The following is a 17,254-nucleotide window of genomic DNA, read 5'->3' as shown; positions in this document are numbered from 1 at the left end:
GCAGGAGATCCCTAAGAAACTTCATCACCCATAATGCCATCAGTGTCGTTCCAACGGACTGTGGTTTCCTCCACTCCGCCCCGCGTGCTGATCTGCACTGACGTGAATGGGGTGTGTTGGTAAAAAGCCTTCGTTCATCAACCATCCATGTGTTTGGTAGATCTGCGACAGAGGAAGCACTTGTCGGTACGTACGCTGACTGCACCCCCGGTGTATTTGGATGCAAAGTCAGCCTAGCAGACTGACAGCTCGCCGCTGTGGCTCGAAATGTCACTGCTTTTTGTGGAGATAAAGCCCTTTTGAAAACGACGGACCTCCGGACAGAAGGCTGAGCGGCACGGACTGAGACTCCCGGGGGCTTTTATTTTCAACTGTGGGCAAACTGGGTTACTGACCTGGATGGTCCCTGTTCTTACTCGGATGAAACCACACGCCCAAGCAAGAGACTATGTCGGTGGATGTTGCTGCCTTCAGTGTCCAGGTTAGGTTACAGTAAACGTCAAATACGTAGGCTATTTAAATAAAGTCGGAGACGGAAGACGCTAGCAGGGACTGGAAACCTACAACGTTGAACGCTCAGAATAAATAGGGTCTACTAAATTATTATTATTATTATTAATAATAATAATTATTATTGTTATTATTATTATTATTATAAAAAGGGCAGGTTTTATGATAAAGGAACCATGGAGCCAGTGTGGATCTCTTCATCGCCTTATTTTGGCTCGCGCCCTCGGATCAGAGCCACTGTAAAGCTGCATCGCCTTCATGCAAACCTTCGCTGACAACATTTTCCACCTTGTTGCCGCCGTGTGTTGGTGTGTGCCTCTCTTAAAGAAGTCGTGGATATTAAAGGAAGAAAATAAAACCTCTCTACAAGAGTATCGTTGAACCACGCGTGCTCTCGAGGCTGTAGGATAATGAGAAATGCTGGCATCTCTTTAATGTCTCCAGAGAAGAAGAGTTTCTTTTGTAATCGAGCTGGGCTCGTCATCATCTCAAATGTAGCCCAGCAGAGGCGACTGAAGCAGGCCGCTGCACATAAACGGGGGCGGGTTTGTTGTGCTGGAAGACTCGGCTGCTGGATGCTGAACATGGTGCCACTTTCCTGCTCTGTGTTGAATACCTGCCGCCCAGTCGTCGGCTCCTGTCTTTGATTCCCTCATCTGTCTTATTAAAATGGACAGGGCTTTTTTTGTGCACGGCTATTCATGGACGATCAACCGGCTCACGAGTGGCCATGCATGTAGGATTTAGCCTGGACCGGCTTGTGGGGATGTAGGGCGAATATCCAGTGGATATTTGCAAACACGCTCAGCACTACAGAGGAATCAGCCCGTGTTCAAGGAGATGGCAGGCGGGGGAGGTGCATCAACACTGGGCTGGAAGAGAAATAACGAGGACCCCTGCTCAGAGGATTTCAAACACAGACTGCGGTTTTATTGGCAGCTTAACTAGTCCATATTTCTGTCAAAATAATCCATCCTGGCTTTTATAATATCACATCATAGTGTTTCTGTATTTCTCAGAGTAAAGGCATTATTTCTGAATGGGCTGATCTATATTTATTGAGTCCAAAGATTCAAAAATATACAGTAGTCAACAATAAGCCCTGATGTAGGTTTTCTTAAATTAAGGTAATCTGCTCTTAATTGCAACACCGATGTAGGAAATCTTTTATTTCGTTACTCAGTATTTTTATTATCTGAGAGAAAAATGTCAACCAGGAACTTTTCACTCTGAAGGCATCTTTCTAAATGTGTCATCAGACCTGCTGCTTGTGAAACAATCATGCTATAGAATCGGGGCCAGCTTTCTAAAAACACAACTGTGGAAACAGTCAATTTTTATTGGGAGGGAGGCTACACTCATGGATCCATTTGACATGCTGAGCATTGTCCCTGAGTGAACCTGCCTTTGGGAATACATGTTACTTACACACTCTGTATCAATAGAACAGCAGCAACTGGTGACAGGATTTGGCACAGTCTCAAACGCGGTATGTGGTGATGGGGGGGAGCGGTCACAGCCTCCTCTGATCCCCTCTCCCCCCCTCTGCCGGTGGTCGAGGACACCTTGTCTCTGTAGATGGGCCCTGTATGGATTTTGTGCTTGAGTTGACAGAGGGCAGGCCAACAGAGTCAAACAGCAGTCAGGCTGCCATGAACCCATACGGCAGAGCAAGCAGCACAACAGCCCCCCTGTCCTGCACCAGCTGTGGGGGCTGCTGCTCCCCACCTCCTCCTTGTCTAATCCCCCTGGGGCCCCCTTCTTCTACCTCCTCCTCCATGCCCCCGAATATGACCCCTCCGCCACCGATGTTTCCGGCCCCCATCGTGCAGGTGGAGAATGGAAGCAGCTGGAACTCCACCATGTCCTCTTCAGACTCCCCAGACTCCCATCCAGGTCACCGCTGTGGGGGTAACAACCCAAATCCCTACTGGACGGCGGTGTTTGACTACGAGGCCACAGCAGATGAGGAGTTAACCCTGCGGCGCGGGGACCTTCTTGAGGTTCTCTCCAAAGACTCCAAAGTGTCTGGGGATGAGGGCTGGTGGACGGGGAAGATCCAGGACAAGGTGGGTATCTTTCCAAGCAACTATGTCACAAGAGGCGACTCTGCCAACTACCAACAGCTGACTGCAGGAGGGCTGGTGGTAGGTGGGGTGGGGGAGTGCCCCTTGGAGATAGACTTCTCAGAACTGCTCCTGGAGGAGGTGATTGGAGCTGGGGGGTTTGGGAAGGTGTACAAAGGAGTATGGCGGGGACAAGAAGTAGCGGTAAAGGCCGCCAGGCAAGACCCGGATGAAGATATTAGTGTTACAGCGGAGAGTGTTCGACAGGAGGCCCGGCTCTTCTGGATGCTCCGGCACCCCAACATAATTGCTCTACGGGGGGTCTGCCTCCAGGAGCCCAACCTGTGCTTGGTGATGGAGTACGCCAGAGGGGGGGCGCTGAACAGAGCGCTTGCTGGAAAGAAAGTTCCTCCACGTGTTCTGGTGAATTGGGCGGTGCAGATCGCCACAGGAATGGATTACCTGCACAACAAGGCCTTCGTACCCATCATCCACAGAGACCTCAAGTCCAGCAATAGTAAGTAGTGTGAATAAGTGTGACTTATCCTTAATGTAAATAATGAAGGGAATATCCTATCGCTGCCATATAGTATACCCCTGATGGTAACACTAAAGAGCTGAACTCAAGCAGAGAACTGTTAGGGGGTTAATTTAGTTTGGTCATAGTGGTTTTGACCATCAAACTAACACTCATTTTATAAAACACTTGACCTTAACTTGTTTGTTAGCTTTGGACAGAATCAGACAATGGTTGAGTAAAACAGTGTGTAATATAATGAGATTATTGGCTCAATAACAACAACAACAACAAAAAAACAGTGTCCACATGACTTTAGTTTATCTCAAAAATGGTAACGTCATCTTTGCTGTTCCCTGACTGTTTCTCTTTTCATGTGTCTGCATTTATTGCTTGTTTAGTGACCATCAGATGTACTCGTCACGCAAGTAGAACGAGATATAAAATAGTGGGTGAATTTGGACATGGACTCTATTCACAGCCTTTGTACTATGCTAAGCTAACAGTGTCAAGAATATACCATCATTTTTTGTTGCAAAAAAACCACACATACTGAAAGTTTGATGAGCTTTCTGCTATAAATTACATTTTTGATAAGTAGCACACAGATAATTCACAATGAGGGTCAATCCCATTTCTACCCCTTAGCCCTTCACCTTCGTCTACCCCTTCCCCTTGTCCCTCGAAACAGAGTGGTAAGGGGTAGGGCTGAAAATCTTCCCTTCAGAATGAGACGCTGCTTGATTGCTGTTCATCATCACACTTTGCTGATAAATAGCTGTGTCATCAGAGGTTGCAATAAAGCTTCAACCATCTAGTTCATACTATGGATCTCAGTGTTGATCTTCATGTATTTATACAGTTAATAGCCCTGGTTTACACGTGGACATACCGAAAATACAATCAACTCTCATCCCCAGTAGCTAAAGATTGAATATATGAGAAAAAACAACTGTTGTATTTTTTCTAATCATTTATAAATGCTAAAGTATTTACATGTATGCGCCTCCTTAGTAGTCCGTAGTGCCATTTCCCAAGTGAATGCAGTGCATGGTGGGAAATGTATCATTCCCCTTGATTTCAAGTATGGTCCTTAAAAATCTTAATTTCAAGGGCTATGTAGCCCTTAGCCCCCTAGCCATCGATTCAAAAGAGAATTGGGACACACTTGTTTTCCCACAATCAAAGCCCTACCCCACATTTAAGTTCTAGTTCTCACCTTTAATTGGAAATATTCCATTTTTAAGGAGACATAAAGCACTCATAGCAAAATAGAGTCTTTATCTGAGCAGCAAGAATGCTAATCAGCTAACCAGCCCTCAGTTGAGACGACAGCAGGTTACCTCACATGGTTGAAACAGCAGTCTGACACAGAAAAGTCTACATAATTTACCAATAAACAATAAAGAAGATTGCTGTTGGCAGTAGCACCCTGGCAGAGCAACGCCACCAGAAGTAAAAAAATAAAAAACAAAAAGCTACAAATATTGCTGTTTGTTAACTTATGTTTACATTAAGGGTGGGACGAAAAATCGATACACTGAAATATCGCGATACTTCCTGGCGCGATATTGTATCGATATTTTAAAATGCAGTATCGATATTTAATTAATTTGTTAATTATTCACTTTGTTGGTGCGGTAGTTTGTGGTGTAATTTCACCCCTTGACCGCTAGTTGGCGGCAGGCATCGCCAGCTGGCAGTTGACTCTTGCCTCTTCTCTCTTGAGACAACGAGATCACACGAGACTTCTGGTCTGCGTGAGCCGGTTGCTTTTACCTACCCAGCAGAGCGACTTCTGCCGCATTCATAGTGGATGTGTAGACTCACTTTGGCTTCCAAAACATTAAAGACAGCACAAACTTAGACAGGAGTTCGACAGTCGTTTGCAAGATATGCCACGCCAGAGTAAAATACTCAGACAACACGACGAATCTACAAGTTAGGCATCATCGCGTTAGCGCTACAGCTAACGGTTAACGTCAACAAACAAGCCTGTTGAAGCTACCGCTGGTCTCTACTCATGCAACCATAATCACAGTCGTATTATTTGTAAGGACCTGTCCCGTGTAGTGTCGTTAAGAATGACGGCTTTGGTAATACAAGAAAGAAATACTGGCCTGTTACGTCATGCCCTCCGCAAAACACAGTCCATCAGTCTTAAAGCTGGACGTGACGATCAGCTCGTCTCTCATAATCTCCCTCCGCAAACACATTATGTGATGACATAAAAAACTGATAAAATATGAAATATAAAGGATTGGAGTACATTCACTCTATAATAATTTATTCCCCTTTTCTTAAAAAAAATAACGGTAGCATTTTAATTCCGTGCAACAAATGGGGAAAATCCTCATCTTCAGATTGAGCAAAGATAGGTAAAATGCGAGATGATGCAGGACTATATATTTTTTAAATAGCTTGATTCTACATTGTTAAATTCGATATTAACTTAAAATTACATAATAAGTTATACATATATATACTACACACATATGTATAGACTTTATGCACTTCATATTCAGTATTTAGCTCAGTCTGTGTCAAATTCTGTGAAATTGATACTAAATTGTTGTGAATAAACTGAGAAATCCTGCACTTGACCATTTTATAACTGTTTTGTATTCTCTAGTTAGACACATTTTGTGATGTATCGTTATACACATGTGATGTGTATTTTTCCTGATATAGTCTGTAGGCATCATTATCATTCATCTTTTTCACTGGTGTTTAAAAAGCTAACAAAAGATTGCAAAAATCGGCAATATCGTAGAATCGTGATTTAAATCGAATCGGCACCTAAAAAATCGTAAAAAATCGAATCGGGAGAAAAGTGAATCGTCCCAGCCCTAGTTTACATGCTGTTGTTGACTTACATTGTGTTGGACTTGGGATGAGTATTGAAATCTGGTACTGACGTGCCAGTACCAACACTTTTGATATCCATGGGTCCAAATTACAACACAGTTATTGAATCTTCATTTCAATACCCTGCCACCCCAAAAGAAAGGCAAGAAATACATTCTGGAATTTGTGTGGTTTATTTTTTGTTACACCAGTTTCCCTTTCTTATCCCATGTTTGACTGGCATCTCATAAAGATATTTCTGCGAGTCTATTACAGTACTGTTGTAAATGGCACCGTAAAGGCACAGCATTGTATAAAAAGTATCAATTTAGTACTGGTATCAGAAAAAAAAACACATACCCAACCCTAGTTGGACTGGAAACTACTTCTAAGAAGTTATCAAACCCTTGCTTATTGATGAGAAATTCTACAGTTTTATTGAGCAAATAGCTTTAGTTCCTGCTGTCAACTGTGTCAAGCGTTGCCATTTCTTTGAGATCACCTGATCTCACGCAAGCCCTTATCAGGTGACTGCCAGCTGATTCACTCTAAGCTTCCTATTGGCTAAATGCACTCATGTCGCCTTATTTAAGCTGCCACAGCATGCCATCTCTTTGCAGCTCCCTCTGCAAGCTGCTTTTGCAACCCTCCTCCACCCCAGTTACTTCTTTATTCTGCATCTGACTCAGTCAATATCATGCTGTTGTCATTGATGACTGCCCTGCCCTGTTTTCTGCTGCTTCTTTACCTGCCTCAGGCTTTCCTTGTATGCACAGGAAACGTGTGCTTGTTTCTTTTGTTTAAAGGCCCCTGGAAGGGCAGGGTGATCCCAGAACAGCCTTACCGGCAAATATAAAGAACCTGGACCATTCTTGTGATCATGACTTCTCAAGAATGCCTTTAGATATTTTTATTAAACTTTACACAAAAGTCTACTCTGACTCAAGGATGAACTGATCAGATTTGAGAGGTCAAAGGTCAAGGTCATTGAGCCCCATGTTCTTCCCTTGCTTGTTATTTTATGCATAGTTTTACCCCCAAGCCCTTTACTAGTTCTGTAGTCCAAAGTTTGCTCTTATAACATTAAAGAGGTAAGATTTCTACCAATGACAAGGCCACAGAAAGTACCCTAGCCTATCTTTTTGACCCACCAGTCTATTTTCACTGTCCAGGGTTTGGATGCCTTTGCAGAGGTATTTTATCACCACCACGCAGTAGTTCCAGTTTTGTCAAAAATTCAGAGACTATACCGAAACATTGCAAAAAAATATCTCTTTTTTGTAAGTTAGGCAGTGTGCAGGAGTTTCCTTTGAGTTGTTTGTTGGATACCTTTGCCTCCAACGCACCTCTCGTAAGAAATAGATGTGCGAAGCAATACTTTCATTAGGACTTTAATATCAGACTGCAATAGTTGAAGAAAGGTAAATGGAGTAAAATGACAGGAGAGTATGACTAGGGAGAATGTATTTATTGTTTTTTAATTATTGTACTTTGTTGGTGACCGATGTTGACACAAGGTGGGAGTAAATAGGAATAGGTTTATCCTTTTCGTACTCTCCTTTTAAAAAAGACTGAAACATGCCATTGTGAACAGTTCTGGAAAATAAGCTTGATCTTTTTGCTACTCAGCCAGATAAAAATATATTGATTTACTGCACTACTGTATGATGCTATAGTCCAGAGCTCAGTAGCTTAGCAAGAACTTTGGATATCAGTCAAACACTGGATGGAGCCTGAGTGATGTCAGCCATTTGGTTAATAAAGAGAGATTTTAAAACCAGTCCACAGTGGCTACCATGTTGAAAACACTGTCTCAAACTAACCTAAGGTCAGCCTGGAAACAGACAGAGACACAGGAGCTAGGCCGGACATTAGGCCTTTTGACTAATACTATACTATGCAGTCTTCTAGTCATATCAGCCATGCTCCTGCAGAACTCAATATTCCCACTTAGACCAAAATAGATGAGTTATTGAAAAAAAAAATCACCCATCATACGGTGTGTGCCTATAAAGACATGAACATTTCTCAAAGGATATATATACTATATGGACAAAAGTATACAGTCACCTAAATATTACACCAACAGGGACTGTAATGCATGTACTTTAATGTGGAGTTAGCCCAGGATTTTGGTGTGTTTCTGTGAGAATTTGTGCCCATTCATTCTGTATAGCATTTTTGAGGCCAGGCAATGATGTTGGACAAGAAGGCCTGACTCACAATCTCTGTTTCAGCTCACCCCAAAGGTGCTCAGTAGGGTTGAGGTCAGGGCTCTGTGCAGACCAGTCAAGTTCTTTCACACCAAACTAATCAAACCATGTCTTTGTAGTCCTTGCTTTGTGCACTGGAGCACAGTGATGTTGGAACAGAAAAGGGCCTTCCCTAAATTGTTGCCACAAAGTTGGAAGTATAGCATTGCCCAAAATGTCTGGAGATCACTGGAGATAAGGGGCCAACTTCACAGTTGGCACAATGCAGTCAGGCAGGTAACTTTCTCCTGATATCCACCAAACCCAAATTTTTCCAGCTGACTGCCAAACAGAGAAGCATAATCGCTCCACAGAACATTTTCCACTGCTCCACAGTCCAGTTTCAGTTTGCTTTCACTATTCCATTTGACGCTTGGCACTGGATGTCGCGAATAAAGTCAAAATCTCAAGATTAAGATAGAAATATAATTTTGAGAAAAAAAAGTCCAAATTTTGAGAATGAAGTCAAACCTTATTGGATTATAACAAATAGCAAATCTTGACTGTCTCAGCAAAATGCCTTTATCGAAAACTGGATTCAACCACGAAGAGATTCTTTTCCTTTTACTTCATGAACACAGCGTGGTAGTCAGTGTTACCATGTTAAGGCTCTTGAAGCTCCTGATGCTGTCAGTCATGCCCATGACTGTTGGGCTGACTTTAGCCTCAACATTTCAACTTTAAGGCCAAAATTGTGTTTCGACAATTTTCTCATTGTTTCATCATCATTCACTGAATTATATTTCTCATCATTTCGATTTTGTACTCAAAGTGCACAGCACCTTACCAGTAATGACAGAACTGTTAGGTACCTTCCAGTTAGCCTGTTGTTGTGATATGCTGCTGCATTGATTAATTGTCCCACTTCTGATATTGACCTGTCTGCTGTCCAGATATTATGTATGCGGTCAAATGTATTACTCACTCAGACTGACCTTTGTGAAATGTACTGGCACAGATAAGTGGATAGTTTTAGATCATTATAACTATTTCACAACATTACAGGAATATGATGATAAGGATTATTACTGGATACACATAATGCAGGTTTTCCAGGAGCTGACACAGAATATGAATCTGAAATTGAACCCAGCATGGTCTCTGAGTCCTGTAGAGCTGGTCTCCTTTTTCCATCTTTTCCCTGTCATTCCTCTCTGCACCTCCTCCTGCTCTCCATCCTCCTCCTCCTCCTCTTTCCTCCCCTCCTTGAGGAGAGCAGTTCTGCTCTGCAACTCACTGTGCTATTTTTGGTCCTTTGTGCTACTTGCTGTTTAAAGACGCAGTTGCAGTTGTTAGTGCATCAAAGAAATAACACACAGCGCACATCTAAGTGCATTTTTTGTTAGAGTGTATGTGTGCATGCACTGTATACGTGCAGGTCAGACCGAGTGTGTTTATCCTAAGTGACATGAGTGATGGGGGAGGGAGTGCACAAATATGGGTGGAGTGTGCAGGATGCTGACTAAAGGCCTTTTAGTCTGGCTCTAGCACAGTCGCTGCTGATCTTCCAACATGTTTCTTAATCTTCAATCCCTCTCTTCTTCATAGCTTTCTCACTTCATCCCATCATGTCTCTCTCTTTAACATGTGCACCCACTTTCTCTCCCTCCTTCCTTGTGCGATTTCAAAGAGACGCTGAGGGATCAGACGTGTATTGGACAGCAGTGCCCTGGCAACAACGCCATGACGCCGCCTTTCCATGGTGACACGGGCTCTGCTTCTGTGTCACTGAGTCATACAGCTGCTAGCCGCTGTCAACTGCTGAGCAAAATGTCAGTCCCCCAATTTAGAGTATTGTCTGTTTGAAAAAAGCTACATAAGGCACGCAAGAATGTCATTGTTTTCTCCCTGGTTAACCAATCTTGCTGAAAATGTGTGGGTGCTAATAGTTAAGTACACGATTAGACTGTGACTCACACGCTTAGTGAGGGATGTTTGCATTAGCCTGGTGATGTCTAGAAGGAAAGAAGGCCACAAGGCAGAGGTAGTGACATAAGATTTTGGGAGAATAAGATTAAAGAAGTATTCTGATCTTTTATACAAAGATGCATCACAACAGTTTAACAATAATGCGTAAGTCCTGCAATTCAAATTTAACTGAAATCAAAGTATTCTTTGTGAAAGAACACATTTAGTGTTGTCACACTACCAGATTTTTATGCTTGGATATGATTTCAGTAACCTTGCAGAGCAGATGGATTGGCCAGACTTCGTCTGTCATCAGGCAAATCTAACTTGTGAAGCTCCAATCTACTACTTTTGTGCCAAACCTGAAAATTTTTCGGACCAATCAGCATCATTGAAAGAGAGCAAGACAGTCACTACGGGTGGGGATAAGTTTTCCTAGAAGTCAATAGCAATGGCTGCCACTGATGTAGCAGTTAGCTCAATGTAGCTATTTTATAGCAGCAGTTTTATCAGAAGTCAACCACATTCCTTAATGTAATGAGGATTTCAAAGAATCGTGATCAAATGTGACTTCATAATGGAAAAAAACCCATGGACTGACATGCGTTACAGTTGCAAAAGAAATGATAAAACAAGGAAAAGAATATAGATGAATTCTGCCTGGGATGAAGGTACAGTCTGCTCACTCTCATTGGTCGTTGTGGGTATTCTGTTGGATGCAATTACGACCTAGAAGCTTAAATGTTGAAATTTATGATTCAGTGTTTGGGAGGCTATGATACCATTTAGAACAGTAAAATAATTGTGTTGACACACTTGAAGATTATTTAGACAATAATTTGCAGCGTGCCTTCACTTTGCATACACCCTGTTTTTGCACTTCTCTCGATAGGGCTTGGCAAGGAATTTAGCCACCGACAAGCTCCACTGTTTATACGCTATGCCAGCACTAGCCTGTACTGCTCAGGTGCAATTGATATATGAATCAGCCTCTCTAGCATGTAAGGTTACAATTACAGTAAAATCTTAACAGTTTTAATTCCTTTTTATTTGCCATAGCTAGACAAAAAGCCCTGGACACCATTTCTTTGAAACTTTCTTGTTTTCAATCACCAAAAATTCAGGCAAAGTTCTACACAGTGTCTAAACTGCACAGATATGTTTGCAACATTGTGGAATTGACTAATGTTTTTTTTTCAATCACATCAGCTTTTGGCAAAATATGAATAAAGAACTACCGGTTATTTATACATTCTGTACTTTTCTATTAGTTTGAAACACATGCTATTGAAAAGCAGCAAAGCAATTTTGGCAACCTTACAAACAATACCATCAATAAACTTAACACCAAAATTGGTTTCAACTGTACAAACCCTTCAGGAGATGTAATAAGATGTAATAAAATCCCTGACCCACAGCATGTAAGCAATCTTTGGTGTCAAGATTAAGAGGATTGGAGTCTGATCTGTCCTGTACTTTTATCTAAAAAGCTCAGTCCCTCCAGGACCGGCACTAAAAAGGTGTTGCACCCCACACACCTACTGTATAGTCTTATTTATAGACCGTCTTTAGTTGGTGTTTTATCATTGTTTTAGTTAATATATGCAAATGTTATTTTGATGCAATTGCAGACAGAGCGCTTGAGTCAGCAGTTCTAGGGATATGCACAAACACCAACCAATCACATTTCTTTTCTCATAGTTTGATTATAAGACTGAATTAAAGTCAAGATGGCATTAAAGGGTCCATCACTATATTTTAGAAAATGGGGGCTGATTTTGATGTCTCTTTTTTGTTTGTGTTGACTTTGGTGCCCTTTTGGACTAAATGACTCTTTCCTAATCTCTTCCTGTACATGCATCAGTCATGTTTTCTTTCACAAAATTTCCTGATTTCTGCTAATAGTTGAATGTATTACTAATAGTGAACCTTCTGCTGAAATATTGTAAACAAAAACTGTTTTGGTGATATGCAGGTAGAGCCTTGCCCGCAGCTGCTAAAGCAAATTAGGACTATTGGTATAATAAATTTTAATTTTTTCTTGTTTTCTTTTGTATGTCATAAAAATGCATCAGTATTAGTCTAACCTGTCTAATAATTAGCCAGAAACTCCTAAGAGAAGATTAAAATGCTGCTAAGTAGTTTAATTTATAACGATATTTAATATTTCCTAAATTTTGTTCCATATATTTCCACCTAATAATGCTAAAAATGCTACAGAATTAAAAATAATTGTTTTCTACTTCTGGGAAATTAAAGCATGCAGTAGATCACAGAGAGAGGAGATACATGAAGCCAGTGAGAAGACTGATGGGAAACAGTGAGACAGGGCGAGCGTGGGGGATAAACAGCGGTTCATCTTAGTTTAGGGTTACACCTCAGCTCATTGTCCAGGTGCGCTGGTCTCAGGTGTCCTCTTCAAACCGCCGACCGCTTGGCATCAGTGTGGTTACAGAGCAGCTCAGGCCCCGGAGCCTCTGCTCTGTGTCCCATCAGCCAGCTTCTCCTGCACTCAGGAAACATATCTTCACTCTCCCACAGAGACGCTCATCAAGACAAAACGTGACACTGCTGTTAAGAGTGTGTGTGTTTGAAGCTTACTAATCTTTAACAACACTGGGTGTTTATTTTTGGATCACTCTGATGCTTTTGTCTAATTTTATCTCTGCCAAGTTAAACTTTGAAAGCGTGTGCATGTGTGAGAGTCTATTTTGTGTGCTGCTCTCCGTCAGACTCACAGTAGAGTGTTAGTTTGTGTAAAGGGGATAATCTGATTACCATGACCTCCTTAGAGTGATGTCACAGCGTGTTTGTGGGTTGGCAGGTCATTGCCCCCTGTGGTGATGCCTTACCTGTCACTCTGATCCTGGATCAGCCTCTTGTGTCCCATAGGGCACAAGTCCTTCTCTATTGGCTCGACTGGCATGCAAGATTAACGCAGAAACAATGAAAAGACTCAGAGCTCTAAATAACTATGAACCATACAGTGAAGAGTAAAACCCAGGCATGATTGAATGTGACAAGGAAAAATCAATTATGCTTGTAGAGTCATTAGTTGTTTTTGATTTAAGGTGAAATTTTGAATTTATGCACTGAAATGTCTAAGTTAATGTGAAAAATGTCAACAGCTCTGTATTTTAGTTGAGTACACGCATTATCTCAACTATTTCCAACAGAACTAGAGAAATCCTCACTTTTAAGGGTTATAACAGTCCAGTCCACGTAAACAGTACAACAGTCCATGCAGCATTTCATGTAACAGATCATGTAACAGATCAGTCAATGGAACAGTCCAAACAGTTTATGTACCAGTCCAACAGTCCATCTAACAGTCATGGAACAGACCAACAGGCCATGTAACAGTCCATGTAATAGTTCATGCAACAGACAGACGGTCCATGGAGCAGTCCAACAGTTCATGTAACAGAGCAAAAGTCAATGGAACAGTCCAAATAGTTCATGTAACAGTCCAACAATCCATCTAACAGTCCATGGAACAGTCCAGCAGTCTATGTAACCATCCATACAACAGACCAACGGTCCATGGAACAGTCCCAACAGTTCATGTAACAGAGCAAAAGTCAATGGAACAGTTCCAAGCGGTTCATGTTACAGTCCCAGTCCAGGTAACAGACAAACAGACCATGTAACAGTTAATGCAACAGACCAACCATCCATGGAACAGTCCAACAGTTCATGTAACAGTCCATAAGTTAATCCAACAGACCATGCAAAAGTCTAACAGTCCTTGGGACAGTCTAATAGTACACATTAAAGTCCAACAGACCATGTAACAGTCCAACAGCCCATGCACCAGTTCATGTAACAGACCATGCAATAGTCCAACAGTCCATGTAACAGCTGAATAATCAATGAAACAGTCTAACTGTCTGTAAAGGCGCTCTCCATGTATGCGAGCGGCCCAGGTTCGAATCTGGCCTGAGGCCCTTTACCGCATGTCTCTCCCCACTATTGACCATGTTTCCAACTCTCTCCACTGTCCTCCTCTATCTAATAAAGGCACAAAAATGCCCAAAAATAAATCTTAAAAAATAGTCTAACAGTTCATGTAACAGTCCAACTGGCCACGTAACAGTCCAACTGGCCATGTTTCAGTCCATGTAACAGACCATGGAATAGACCGTGCAATAGTCCAACAGTCCATATAACAGCTGAATAATCTATGCAACAGTCCAACTGTCCACTTAATAGTCTTACAGTCCATGTAACAGTCCAACAGTTCATGTAGTAGTCCAACTGGCCATGTAACAGTCCAACTTGCCATGTTTCAGTCCATGTAACAGACCATGCAATAGTCCAACAGTCCATGTAAGAGCTGAATAATCTATATAATAGTCCAACTGTCCACCTAATAGTCTAACAGTCCATGTTACAGTCCAGCAGTTCATGTAACAGACCAACAGTCCAACTGGCCATGTTTCAGTCCATGTAACAGTCCAGCAATCCATGTTTCAGTCCATGTAACAGTCCAACAATCCATGTAACAGTCTGGCAGTCCATGTAACAGCCCAGCAGTCCATGTTTCAGTCCATGTAACAGTCCAACAATCCATGTTACAGTCTGGCAGTCCATGTAACAGTCCAACAATCCATGTTACAGTCTGGCAGCCCATGTAACAGTCCAACAATCCATGTAACAGTCTGGCAGTCCATGTAACAGTCCAGCAGTCCATGTTTCAGTCCATGTAACAGTCCAACAATCCATGTTACAGTCTGGCAGCCCATGTAACAGTCCAACAATCCATGTTACAGTCTGGCAGCCCATGTAACAGTCCAACAATCCATGTAACAGTCTGGCAGTCCATGTAACAGTCCAGCAGTCCATGTTTCAGTCCATGTAACAGTCCAACAGCCCATACAACTGTCCAACAGTCTATGGAACAGTCCAACTCTCCACATAACAGTCAAACAATCCATTTAACAGTCCATGTTTTAGTCCATGTTACAGTCCAACTCTCCGTATTACAGTCCTACAGTCATGTAACAGTCAGTGTTAGCTAGTTCAACATTGTGATGTTTGCTGTGTGATATGATAAAGCTCCAAAAAAGATGAGTAATTGGGCACTGAGCTTTTGTGATCTGCATTGTTTCATTAGCGCTACCAGGATATGACAGTGAGTCACAGTATCTTTAAAAGGTAGATGTTTGTCACCAAGAATCATTGACACTTTACATAGAGCTCTATAGAAGCAGTGAATCAGCTGCTGGTAAGACAATAGAGGTGATCCGATCACCTGACACTACCTGCAGCAGGACACAGGTCGGGTCTTATCTGTACATGAAGTCCACTCCTACATAAATGTCATATAGGCTGACTATATCAACATGGATATTTGTGTATACAGCTCTTATTTGACTTCCTTTTGAATATTTGTTTTCAGATAAGTCCACCTCAATTCTACTCACTAATAAAACCTATATATATACGTATATGGAAATTGTACTTCAAGGCGATGTTCAAATGTGAATGCAGAAGCTATTAGCTACACACAATAAAGACAGAGATCGGTTGACATTACCTGCTGTTGGATGCGTTGCTTACACAGAAAACAATCATGTTAATGGTGTATCTAGGCAGGCCTTCAGAGTATACTGTTTGCTCTTAGAGTACTTACATTAGAAAAGCAAGAAAAAAGCAAAATAATGGATTTCATTCTTTTGGCTGTTTCTTTAGATTTTTGTTAATTTGCAAATAAAATAAGCATGAATTCAGCACTGAACGTAAATTTAATACCTAGTTAAAAGATTAGAAAGGCTTGATATGGTGGCTGTTGTTTTGAAGCATGCATCTGGCTGTGATGTGTGTGTGAAAGAGAGAGAATAAGAGTGAGTCTGTTGAGGAAAGGATTAGAGTGGTGGTCGGTGTCGGCTGCTAATCCTGCAGAGACTGAGCTGTGGAGGCCAACGCTGTGACTAACTGGACTGTGAGCTAACAAGACTGCTGGCACTGGAGAGAAAAGGCTACTATCGGGGGGTCGAGATGTTAAAGTTTCACATTGACTTGGATTTAATGAATGATATGTATGTGTGGTTCAAGTTTCAATTTTGGAATACTTTTTTCAGATGTGTACATTGCAGAAAGTTGACCGAGGTATATGAAACTGCTGTACACAGACTTAAAACTCTGCTCAAGTCAAACTAGTTTGATTTGAGACCTGGAGCCTGCAACTGTTCAACAAAATCAAACTAAGCCGCATTATTTTGTATTAACACAAAGAAATGGCATAAACGGTTGTACAATACATCTGCCAGTTGTGACTGTTTCATATGGTCCACTTTCTTCAAAGATACACTATATGGACAAAAGTTGTTAGGCACCTGACCATTACATCAACGGGAACTGAAATGGCATTGCATTCAAATACATGTACTTAAATATGGAGCTCCTGAACATTTCCTGCTGCTTTCTCACATCAGCTATGCCAGTGGAAGAGTACAATTCTGTTAATTTTATTGTAAAATATTGGCATTTTCCAAATTGGACTTCTCTTAGAAGTTCAGTTGGTGGACAGAATGATGAGACAACAAGCTCTGTTGACATTTCTTTTTCTCAGGCCACGTTTAAACGCATCTGAATATATAGGCCTGTGCACATGGAGGTCGGACAGCAGGGCATGCTCGGGCTGTGGCAGAGAACTCACCCTCCTACTATCACACACGTACACTCTGCAACAGGGCAACAATGACCCCATTCTCACACAGCAGCCCAAGACAGAGGAGCAGGAGCAGGACTCACAATGGCAGGAGTCAGTGCAGGGAGGAGGGAGGGGGGAGCGAAGGATGGGAGATAGAGGCATCGAGGGGCGACTATAGGCTGTGAATGACAGAGCGTTCAGATGGATAGAGGCAAGGCAGGATGGGAAGCGGAGTGGAGCAGGAAAGCAGCGGTAGTTGCTGTAGAGAAACCCCTGGAGGCTCGGCTGGGAAAGGGAATGGAGAGATGGATGGGGGGAGGGAGAGATGGAGAAGTAGAAGGGCAGTTTGTGAGGAGGTCAAACCATTCTTCTTTCTCTCTGTGAGCCAGATTCAGATTAAGGCTAGCAGCCTTGATGGACTGTACGCTGCAGTTACCCATCCTATCTGTGTCCTGCTGTACAATATACAGGCCATTTAACTGATATATCTAAAGGTCAA

At 42.1% G+C, this 17,254-nt stretch overlaps 1 protein-coding gene across 1 annotated transcript in view; it reads left to right on the top strand.

Annotated features, from left to right (window-relative positions):
• The first annotated feature begins 263 nt into the window (after nt 1-263).
• map3k10 (mitogen-activated protein kinase kinase kinase 10) overlaps nt 264-17,254 on the top strand; it is a 56,283-nt gene continuing 39,292 nt past the window's right edge. The window contains exon 1 of the mRNA XM_041814135.1: nt 264-3,093. Coding sequence (XP_041670069.1) covers nt 2,100-3,093 — 994 coding nt within the window. The 5' untranslated portion in view covers nt 264-2,099. The remainder of the gene's footprint in view (nt 3,094-17,254) is intronic.

The sequence above is a fragment of the Cheilinus undulatus genome, linkage group 2, assembly GCF_018320785.1.
Source record: "Cheilinus undulatus linkage group 2, ASM1832078v1, whole genome shotgun sequence".
NCBI lineage: Eukaryota > Metazoa > Chordata > Actinopteri > Labriformes > Labridae > Cheilinus > Cheilinus undulatus.
The sequence above is the reverse complement of the archived record's forward strand: the minus strand, read 5'-3'. Positions and strand labels throughout refer to the sequence as shown.